At 27.5% G+C, this 12092-nt stretch overlaps 1 protein-coding gene across 4 annotated transcripts in view; it reads left to right on the forward strand.

Moving 5' to 3' along the window:
• The window catches only part of Asap (ArfGAP domain of ASAP), a 142244-nt gene that overhangs the window by 17610 nt on the left and 112542 nt on the right, over nucleotides 1–12092 (forward strand). For all 4 annotated transcript variants that reach the window (XM_075381233.1, XM_075381225.1, XM_075381248.1 and 1 more), the window contains exon 3: nucleotides 8885–9033. In XM_075381233.1, the coding sequence (XP_075237348.1) occupies nucleotides 8885–9033 (149 nt within the window). The remainder of the gene's footprint in view (nucleotides 1–8884; nucleotides 9034–12092) is intronic.

Below are 12092 nucleotides of genomic sequence, written 5' to 3' on the forward strand. Positions count from 1 at the left end.
AACATATAAAATAGCCTAAATTATTACAATACTTCGTTAAAGTATCATTAAATCTTAGTTTCCAAGTTGTGAAATTATTTTTGGTCTGTGTCTTGATAAAATCTATATATATATATATATATATATATATGTTTTTAATAATAGCTGATTATGATGACAAAATGCACTAATTTACAAAGATATTGCAATTTTTATATCTGTAATAAATTATTGATCTGTATATCAGGTGCTGATTTTTTTTTCTTTGTTTAATTTTCATTAGGACTCTTACAGGTACACTGTGTCATCAGTGAATGTAATTAAATCAATTAAAATTCTAATCTGTTTGAAAAGAACATCATAATTCTTTATTAAACAAAAAATTAACCAGTTAATGGTATAATCATCTGATAAAAACAGTGTAAACAGCAAAAGTGCTAATAAAAAAAAAAAAAATTATTGATTAATAACTTGTCTAAATTCTACATTGTATTTCAATAAATTGTTTATCGGAACTGAATGCATGATAGTCATAACATAAAGTAATCACAAATTAGTGGAGTAATAGAAAGCTTATTTATTATTAGTCACAACAATATGTGTGCAGTTGATGTATTTTTTCTGAAGGTTGCTCTCCTTTTAGCCTGGATGTGAGTAGATATTTTTGTTTTGCTAATGTATGAATTTTAATTGATGGGAATGGTAAAGCCATTCCATCCTAACTGTAAGAAAAAGCATCCTACAAACTTACCTATTAAAATGGAGATTGACATATTTTCTTATATCTTCTTAACTGTGCTGAATATACTGTTCCTTATCAGCATATAAAATACAGGTTAGTATATTCACTCCTCATACCTACAAGTAATACACTTTTATATCTTCACCACAGGGATTGGTGCAACAATGAGAATCATTATTCTTGTAGAAAAAATTAGAACAGGTTGTTTAAAACAATTTGCTTGGAAAATGACACATTGTTACTTTGTTAGAGAAATTATTACAAAATGTAAAATATTTAAGACGTCAGATAAAGTCTGATTTTAGTCACGTCTTAGTTACGGCTAAACCTAAGAATGGTCATTTAAGTATCTGCAGGGTTGAGCTGGTAGTTTATAGAAAAGTTCTTATCCTATTTTTACTGTCAAAGAATTGCCTTTTTAAATGTAATTTTTATCTCTTTTACAATTTTATTGTAAGATTTCTGTGTTCATTTTTTTTCATTCAAAGGATTTTAACAATGTCACTGTGAAAATCTTAAATCTTAATATAAATGTGTACCTTGAACAGTGTACTAAATCAGTCAATTAGGTTGAGACTAAATTTTTCTGTTATGAGATGTGCTTTGAATGACAAGAATGTAGAATGTAAATTTAAAGATATTATCTTCACCTGCTCTTGTTTACTAGATAGTTTTATGATAAGAGAGTTAAATATATTATTTTAAATTTTCCTTATGATTCTTTTATCAAATTACTGTACATTATTTTGTTAATAAAATTAGTGATTTTTAAAAAAAATTATTTTGGTTTTTTTTCAATCATTTAATTTGAGTGAGTGTGAATATATGGACATGTATGTGTTTTTTTATGAACACGTGCCAGATTGTATTTATGTGAGAACAAAGTGTACTGGTAATTATAATTAGGATTAGTTTAAATTGTTATTGTTATATTATTGTTTCATAATGTTCATCTTATTGCAATTTATTATTGTGGTGAGAAGTAAAAAGATTTAATTGCAATATGAGAATATATTACAAGTGAAAGTTAAGTTAAATTGTAGGTCCTGTTAATAAGAGAATGCAATCTAAATATTTGGGAATGTTTATTTACGTTGAGAAATCCTGTTGTTTCTATTATTTTTGTACTCTAGTTAGCCAGATGTGTATGAAAAGATAGTGTATGTTCTGCCTCATTTGTAATTATTGAAAATTATTTTACAATTATATATATCAACTCGATTATCTATTTGGTTTGATCGGTTATGTGAGCTTCCAGGGTATTTATGAATGTAGCAGTAATTAAGTTTTATCCGTTATAGTATTTTTTTGTATTTATTCACAGTGATTTTTATTTTTTTATTTTTGTTTTTTATTACTTTTGATAATGCTATCTAATCAATTTATTTTTTTATTTCCGTAGGCCTATATGATATTTTTTACACAGTTGATAATATAGGAATGCTTGATTGCTTTTTCCTGCAAAATTTTTTTCTTTACATGAAACCATATATTGATTAATTATATTTAAATAAAATATGTTGTACTTCAAAATAAGTTTTTTTAATGGGCAAAAAAATTTATTTTCTCTAGTATGTATGAAAAAATTGTATTTAATTATTTTGTATATTTTTCTGTGATTTTTTTTATGATTGTCAAATAGTTGTGAAATTGGATGATTGCTTTTATATATATAGCTTCTTAGTCAACTGATATGGAAGTAATTCTTTTTATATGTTGTTGGTCTTAAATATGTTTCTCAGTTTGTAATCAGCTTATCATGATACTTGTAGTTTTGTTTTGTTTTATTAATAGCTTTTTATAAAATCCTCAAAAATTGATGTTGAGCCTCTTAAAAGTTAAATTAATTAACATAATTGAAGAATTAGAAAAGTATAGTGTTGATAATAAAGTTAATAGTAAGATTTTCTGCATTTCTAAACATGATTTTATTTTCTTCCCATTTTTATTATTTAGAATTTAATTTCTTTTTAAATAGATAATGTAAACTACTTTCAAGGAAGCAGTTGAACTGCTGTCAGCATAGATATATAACCCGAGCTTGAACAGGGCCAGCCCTAGCATTTTTGCCTCCTCTCAAGCTTCAAAAAACATAGAATTATAAAAGAACTATATGTCAACCAGAATAATGACATATAATTGAATTAAGACCATAATACTAATACAGATTTATGGAAAATTGTTTAATTGAAAAACAAAGGTTACATTTTTAAAGAGCTAATGACAATGGGCGTACAAACTAAAACTAGTACCTATTATTTTCACAGATAATTTAAATATTCTTTTAAAAAAATAAACAAATTAGTAAAATAATAATATTATTGTACTAATAAATAGTAAATACATTATTTTCTAGATTCAAGTAATCAAAATATATTTTTGTGGGTTGTGCTTTTTTTTTTCGCTCTAATTCAGGTAATTTTGCCGCCGTAGGCAGCAGTTGCCTGCCTTGCCTACCACGTAGGTACAGCCCTGGTCTGAAGCTTTGTAAGCTACAAAAGATTTAGCTCATTTCAAACCAAATCGCACCATATATTAGACAGTTTTGCTTAATAGTGCAACAGTAATTTTTTTCTACTCTTTAAAAGTATGTTATTGCTTGTTATTAAAAAATTACTTCACCAATTGCAATGAAACTTTTACATACTAGTGGTCTTTCGAATGGACTGCGATTCTATTAACTTCTATTATGTTATTAACTTATCACCCTTAAATTTTAAATCAACATCTTCTCTCATTTAAAAGCTATTATTTAATGTGTAACTTCATTCCTATTTTACATAGAAATATGAATCAGAATACTTTGTTTTCCTCATTATTTTAAATTGATGAATATGTTTATAAAAATTTTGGCTAACCTTAATTTATTTTTAGAGTTTTTTATGTGAAGAGATATAAATTGTTTTAAGTGAACTGCTAAAAGAGGGAAATATCATGCTGAGAAGATAAGTTATTTCTCTTAGCTGCCTACCTATGCAAATAATGTTGTCGTATGTATTATGTTACAATTTCAGGTATTGTATATTGACTTGGATCCTTCATACAACTTTCTTTTGTTTTAGCTATTAATTTGTGTTATACATTCTACTTTTCTCTATTATTAATAGAGAAATTATTTAATATAATTAATTAAAGGGCCTTTTTTCCAAAACATTTCCAATCAACTTCTCTCATGAGATTTTTTAGTTTTCTTTTATAATTTTTTACTTTTATTTATTAATTGTCTTTTTTGTTATATTGTAGCTGCTATTGGACCAAAGTCTTCATGAGAGAAGCTAATAGGAGATATTTTGGAAAAATTAGTCCTGTAATTAATCAACATCAGGGAAAAGTAGAATATATGAATAAATTAAGTGCTAAAAAAAAGGAAGTAGAATAAGAAAAACAAATGGATATCTACTACCTGAAACTAGTAATAGAATAAGTTTGACAACAAACTGTCTGTAGATAGGCAGTTGAGGGCAAGAACTCACCTTCTCAGCACGATTTTCCCTCATCTAGTAGTTTATTAAAACAATATATTTCTCCATACATGTTAGCAGTAACTTTTATAAAACATTGTACTCATCAATTTAAAATAACACAAGATAAAGAGTCTTCACCCATGTTTTTATGTAAAATATTAACAAAGGTAAAATGGTTTTACAGATTGAATAACAGTTAAAGTTATAGATCTTGAAATGGGGTTGATAAGTTAATAGAATGGGTTACCTTGTGTAAACATTTTGTTGCGATTTGTATAGTGGTTTTTTAATGACAAGCACTGAAAGTCAAGCAAAAAGTGACATGATAGAAGGCTTAAAAAGGGGGTATTTTTTTCATTTTCACTACAATAACATTTTTTTAAATGCTTGTAAAAAATTACTGTTTAACACCAATACACCCAATGTAGCACAAAATTATCTAAACAATGGGTTGATGTATTTAAAAATGGGTAATCTTTGTTTTGTTTGTATAATTTTGCTTTAGATTAGAGATTGTATAATTTTTGTGGCGATAGTAATATGTTGTCTATCCCAGTTAGTTTGAAGTTTAGAAGTTCAGTTCATAATACCTATAAAAAATCAAGGATGATCATATTTTATGCCGCAATTACATTTTTTTTAACCTGCACAATATCTTCTTTTTTTTTAATTTGTGAAATTATCTTCAAGGAGTTGTGAAGATTACTTTTTTTGAATACTTTTTTACCTAAGAACCAGTTTTTATTCAGTTTTGGATTACAATTTTTTTGTTATTGGCCATTTTTCAAGTAATGTAATAGTTCAGTAACCACTTCTATTTCAGTCAAACGGTTATTTTTAAAAATTAACAAATTCTATATGATTTTGATAACATGAATAAAAAAATACGTACAGTAATTAAAACCACAATTATGACAGGGAAATAGAGGTGGTATGTAAAAAATTATTTAGTAAATTCAATGTTATCTGCAATGAAGGGAAATAATGTAGTAACCGCAGATAGCCCTATTTCCTTCAGTATTGATGAAAAACGTGTAATATGTATACTATATTTTTTATGCAGGTCTTTTACAAAGTATTTAACTATAAAAAAGCTTGTAATGGTTTTAATTTTTATTACTGAAATTTGTAATAGCCTTTACATTAGTTTACATAGTATACATTTTTAGTAGTTGCCTTTAACCAACTGAAGAACAATAATAGAGCTCATACTTGTCATTTATTTTTATTTTTTACTTTATTTAGAATTTTGTTAAAAACTTTGCTTCTGAATTACTTGTGCACATTTTCATCCTGATGAATAAATTCTGATAAAGAATTACAAAGATATGTCACTATCTGATATACATTAAAGAAATAGATTACAATAGATAATTACACCAGTTTTACAATTTTAGGTGTAGGTTAATAGAAAAATTATTGGTTAAAGTAATAAAATCATTGTTTGTTTAATCATTAATATAAGCTTCAAACTCATTGGCAAAGTTATAATGTGATTAGTATAGTGTGTATGGAATATGGGTATCATCTGCTAAGGTTGACATCGTCAACCTTATTCACATTGTCAGTAAGGTTGTTACCCTTTTCTTGATGTGAATAAAAGATTGAAGATTTATTCCTGCATAAATCATATAACTGATTGATATATGCTATGTCATATGAGGATAAATCAAATATGAATGGGATTTTATTTTTTAAAAAAATTTACTTATTGAAAAATAAAAGGGAAATATAATTTATCTTTCTACATAGTTTCCTGCTTTAGAAATACATTTTTCCCAGCGAGAAGGAAGGTTTTTTATCACAGCATCATAGAATGAAGCTGGTTGTGTCAGTAGCTAATTGCACATAATCCCTCCATGCGCTTGTCATCTCCAAATGTTGCCCTCCTAGAGCTTCTTTAAGCAGCCCAAACAAATAAAAATCACAGGGCAATTGGTCCAGGCTGTAGGGAGGATGATCAAGTTGAGTCCAGTGTATTTCTTCTGGTTTTGAGACTGTTAGAGCTGCAGTATGGGGCCTGGCGTGGAGGAGGATGGCCTTTCGAATTGGTTGGTCTCATCTTTGGCGGCAATATGCAGCCCTCACCTCATTCAACAGCTTGCAGAGGTAAGCAGTATTGATTGTGTGCGGCTCATGCAAAAAATCAATGAGTAAAATGCCTCACCGGTCGAAAAAAACGGTTAAAAGAACTTTGCCGGCTGACAATCGAGTCTTGCCTACCACTGAGATTGCTTCCCCTTTCTGCTGCCACACCATACTGGCATGTTTTGACTGGGGAGTATAGTGGTGGTTTCGTCACAAATGACTATCCCACTCAAAAATTCATCACTTTCTTTTGTAAACCTTACTGTAAGCCTCTGACAAATCTCCAAACATCTCAACTTCTGATCTGCGGTCAAAAGGTGAAGGACCCATCTGGCAAACAGTTTACGGAACTGTAGGTCGTTCGTGATGATCGCTTGACAGCTCCCATAACTTATTCTGACCTGTTCTAGAATTTCACCCGTCGATCATCTATTCTAGATTCTATTCAGATTTCTAGATTCACCCGTCGATCATCTTCAAGAATGTCTCGAACTGCGCAAATGTTTTCGTTTGTAATGCTGGTCCGAGGATGATGATCATGATCATATTCCTGATTTCGCACTCGTTCTTGTCCTTCTTTGAACTCTTTATACAGGCAAACTCATGAGTCCATGACAATGGATGGTCGTCCCCTAACTGTGTAATCAGTCTCCAGAAAATTTCCGTAGCTTGAACTCCTTCACAAGCAAGAAATTTTATAATTATGTGTAGTGGAGGGGTGCGCACCTGTTATTCCAACATCGTGAGCGTTACTGATGAATTGCTTGGGAGTGTGGAATGGCCAGCTCTCCCCACTCTTAATGACCCCACCCAAGCATACTAGAAGCGTGGCCCAGTCCTACCAACCGTAGATGCTCAGAACAAAAATCCCGTTTATATTTGATTTTTAGATTACATTATCGTTTATATTTGAATTTTCAGAAAACAAAATAAAATAATTAACTATAATTTTTTGTGGACATTACTCTGTGAGTATAATTTGATGAGAAATTGTTTTGTGAGACACAATTTACCAAACTATTTTTTGCTTATTTACAGAAAAACAAATGTGCGAAAAAATCTTTATTATACCCTCCAGTACTATATTCTTTGAACTTAATTTTGCTGTCAAAAATAGTTCTAACAGCATCTTTTTTCATTGTTGAAAGAATAAATGTTTTCTTATGCAATGTTTACATCTTATTTTAAATAAGTCCTTTTGTTCTGATAACTGAACTAGATAAATAAATTATTAATTAAGTTGTATTACAGTGTTAAGAAATTTGTAATTATGATGAATTTGAAATAACATGTTTTGCTAATGGGTCTCTTTTACTTGTTAATCTTTTAGTATTTGGATTTCAATTTGTTTTAGATAAATACACTACCCGTATTTTCAATTTGAATTCTTTATAATTCGTGAATGTAATAAAAAAAAAAAAAATTAGTTACATTAATTATGTGTAAAGCTTACACACACAAGAAAGCTAAGAAAATTATAATGGCAGCTTTTAAAGTATTCTTATAGGAAAACATTCAAAATTTGTGGGTTAATGAGCTACAAAAAAAAAGCTTTAAGAAGAGAGAAGAGTTTTTGTGAATACATAAATTTGTGGCAATCTTATAGAAAAGAATGTGTAACTGATGTTATACCTAAGCCCACTATAAGACCTGATTTTGAGTTTTGTAACTAATTATATCCCTAAAATGTAATGTATTCCAAATTAAAGCCTATTTTGTTTTATTTATTGTGTTAAGAAATTTTTGAATTGAAAGTAATTTGCCATTTAAATTTTCAGAAAAAAAATTGTAAAATGCTTATTTGGAAAAGCAATTTCTGAGCTGTGTAACATCAGTAAAACTGTAAAATACAAACTGTTAAAATTTGGAGTTTTATCTTTACCTTCATAAAACTTCAGGATGTTTAAAAAAAATTTATTTCATCTTCTGTAATTTTACAGGACTGCATTTTTCCACAATTTTCTGTAAACAGTGAGAATTTAAAATTGACACTTTTTCTGTTTAATTGAGTTTTGAATGAAATAATTTAAACAAAATACTTTAATTTTGTATATATTTTTTTTGTGGAATTGTTTATTATGAGATTATAATAGCTCAAACCCAGTGTTTTCTTTGTTAGCCAATTTGTAGAGGGTAGAAATTACAAATGAAAACAAAAATTCAAATATAAAAAATAACGAATGTAGAGTATGATTAACATAAGAAAAAGTAAGAACATTTTGAATGCTTTTTTTGTCATTAATTGCATCTTTCAGCTATTAGAAATCAGTGAAACTGCACCATGCACCACCCTAGTGTTCTTTAACTTAGTGATTTGCAGAACTGATTTATTAATCATAGCTATGACTGTTTGTATTTTACCTTATCCACACCTTTGAATTTTCTAGATGCTATTTGCTGAGATGCTTTATTTAGTTATAGCACATGCCATATAGTTGAATTGTCAGGTTTTATGGGATGCAGTTGACAACCTTAAGTAAGACAAAATATTTTTTAATACTGTTGAGTTAGTTATTGTTTACTTGTAAGTGTTTTGTTTATAGTTAAGTAATTAGTTTGATTATGATTAATTAAGATAATACTTTATATAAAATTATAACTTTATTTGTAGCTCATGTAGACAATGAAATGTACTTTTCTCGAGTACTGGAAAGGCTTGGAGGAAATGCAATGAATAAAGACCAAGAGCCTGACATCGGAGCTGCATTTCTTAAATTTGCTGTTGTTACAAAAGAACTTTCTGCTTTAATGAAAACTTTGGTAAGGCTTTTCTCTTTTTTTTTGCATATTATTGTATAGAGATTTGCGATTAGTTTTTTCACAAGCTTTTTTAGCAACTTTTCAAACTTAGTAAAGGTGTGAATATGTGCTTTCATTTACATTTTGTTGGGAGGGTCGGATTAAGATCTAAAACCTTAAATCAATAGAAGAAAAACTGCATGTTTGAAATTATTTTTTTATTTTGTGATGTTTTAATTTACAGATCAATGTTAGTGAGCATTTAAATTGAACTAAGATATTAAAATTTCAATTTTGTTTGTATAAAATTTATCCTGAATTTATTCTTGCAGTGGACTACTCATATCCCATGGGGTTCTTCAGCTTATTTATTTTACGGTTTTGTGTTTTAAAATAAAATTTTTTTTCATAATAACAATATGTTTGGAAAAATATTTTGCTAAACAGTGTTTTTTATATTAATGATGTTTGTTTTTTATTATTTTCTTACTCTTGAAACTATTCTATCCAAGTCAGCATTCCTTAAAGATTACTCATTTCAAACTTATGAAATTAGAAATTCTTTCTACATGAAAAATGTCTGAATTTCAATCTATCCAAACTTTTCATTCATTACAAGCAAGACTATTGGCCATGTTAATATAAACTAAATTATTTTTTTTCTATAAAAATAAAATCAATCACTTTGATATTGAATAAAAAAAAAGGGAAAGTTTGAAATGGAAGTATCAAGAACCATCAATGAGCAAAAAATTCAAAGTTTCTACTCATTAAATTACTTGTTACTGTGATTTAGGTTATTTTAGAAGGCATGATTTATTGTATCACCTTATTAAAATGAGAATATTTTGCTAAGAAAAAGAGGTTTTTGCATCTTCTAAACAGTCAAATTTTCAGTGTGGGTTTAGTTTTACTATACATTTATACTTGATAATATCTAGGAACAATTATGCTAAAGGTTCCTTTCTAACTGATGCATAGATTTAAATCATGGTGTATCTCAGTGTTGATTTATAAAGTTGTAAAAGTTACCAGTTATGTAAAAGACAAAGAAAAATCAGTGAATTCTTGATGGCAGTTCATTTTCTTACTGGATATCTTAGGTTTAACTTGAGAATTCTATTTATTATTTATAGTTTTTCCATATCATCTTTTCTTCATTTGAAGTGAAACAAAACTGGTAAAATTGAGCAAAAAGATAAAATAAATTGTGGGAAATAAAATAGAGTTTTAAAATAAACATTAAAATATGCAATTTGGAGAGGGAGTTTATAAATGTTATTTTAATGAACTGTAGCATTGTAAGTTTTGTATCTAACTTGATGTGTTTTTATTTAATCACACCAATGATTTTAGCTTATTAGTTTGGATTGATGTTTGAGTCAAGAGTAAGCACGTTTCTTAAATAATCAAAATAAATAAAATAAGTATTTTAAGAGAAAAATAATAAGAAAAATAAGTATTAAATTTATTGTTATGAGAATATTAACATGCAGAATATTATATGAAATTTATCATTGCTCAAACTTAGTCATTTTTCATATCACTATTATGGGAAATTTTAATATAAATAATGTTGTATAATAATTTTCATTTGTCTTGTTATTGCTAATTATTGTTGTTTTAAATTAGTGTGGTCTTTGTTTTATTACAGGTTACTTCAAATCCTTATTAAATAATCTTAATTTGAATAAACGTAAAATTAATCTATTTGTGAAACTTTTATTATGTTCATATTTATATTAGATTTGTACACCATTATTTTTTGATTTAAGTGCTTATAGTAAGATTTATATATTAAATTAAAACTTATTTAATATTTATGTGGTCTATAACTTTAAATTTATTTACGTTATTTATAGTTTTCTCATAAAAATAAATCTGTTATGATAATGAATTGATAAAATAACAGTTTATTTAAATTATGATACCATTAATTGAAATTTAATAATTAATTAGTATGACATTAAAAGTTTTCAACATTTTGTCAGTTATATATTATTTTGTTTATTTTTTATTATTTTTATTTTTTACATGAAATTTAAGAAACTTATTCAATAGTATTGAATAATTTTTGTTATTAATAATTATTTAAAAATCTAAGAAAATAATTATTACTTTTATTTTTAACGTGAGATGAAACTTATTCAGTAATATTGAATAACTTTTTGTTATTCAGTAATTATTTAATGTACGAAGATATATTTAGAAAATAAAGTTACTTACTTTTATCAAAAAGAATTTACTTATTCGTCTATGTTGTTATTGTCTCCTTCAAAGTAGTCCCCCAAGGCATGCAACACACTCATTCCAGGATTTCTTTCAATTATCTAAATATTGGTAAGAAGCATTTTTTGATATGGCCTTAAATAAGTTCATGTAACAATTTGTTCTTTACTTCATCATGTTATAAATCGTTGTCCATTTAATATTCTCTTAATCAATGAGAACAAGAAAAGTTGCAGGGCACCATGTCTGTATATACGGAGGCTGCAACATCAGTATGGTATTCTTTTTTATCATACAGCATTATCATGGTGCAAAATCCAAGAATTGATTGTTCACATTTATGGTAATTTTATTTGGATTAATTCGCATAAATGGCATAAAACTGCTAACTAACTCTGTGGACTAAAATCTTATATTAAGAATTCATAATGAAAAGATTATTGCTATCAAACAAATTTGTGAAGAGAACCTTGTTTGATCAAACTTGGGATGCTTTTTTAGATCTTGGTTTTTCAGCAAGCTTTCATTGGTATGTTTGGACTTTTGTTTCAATTTCATAACCATACTCCCACATTTGTAACTTTTTATGACACGTTTGGGTAATTCTGAGTAATCAGCGATTTCAGCTAACTATTTTTCTGTAATGTTATGCCTTTTTTGAAAATTCATCAGTTTGGAACAAATGTTGCTGCTGCTTGTTTCATAGCCAAAATATCAGTCATAAATTGTTTCAAAATCATTTGATTTGAGCCATCAGAGAGAGATTCCCACCTCTCAGCATTTTTTTTAATAGACATTCGATGATTATTGATCACAATGAACTTTATTTTCTCAATATTTTTGTCGGTTGT

Source organism: Lycorma delicatula, chromosome 1 (assembly GCF_047948215.1).
Source record: "Lycorma delicatula isolate Av1 chromosome 1, ASM4794821v1, whole genome shotgun sequence".
NCBI lineage: Eukaryota > Metazoa > Arthropoda > Insecta > Hemiptera > Fulgoridae > Lycorma > Lycorma delicatula.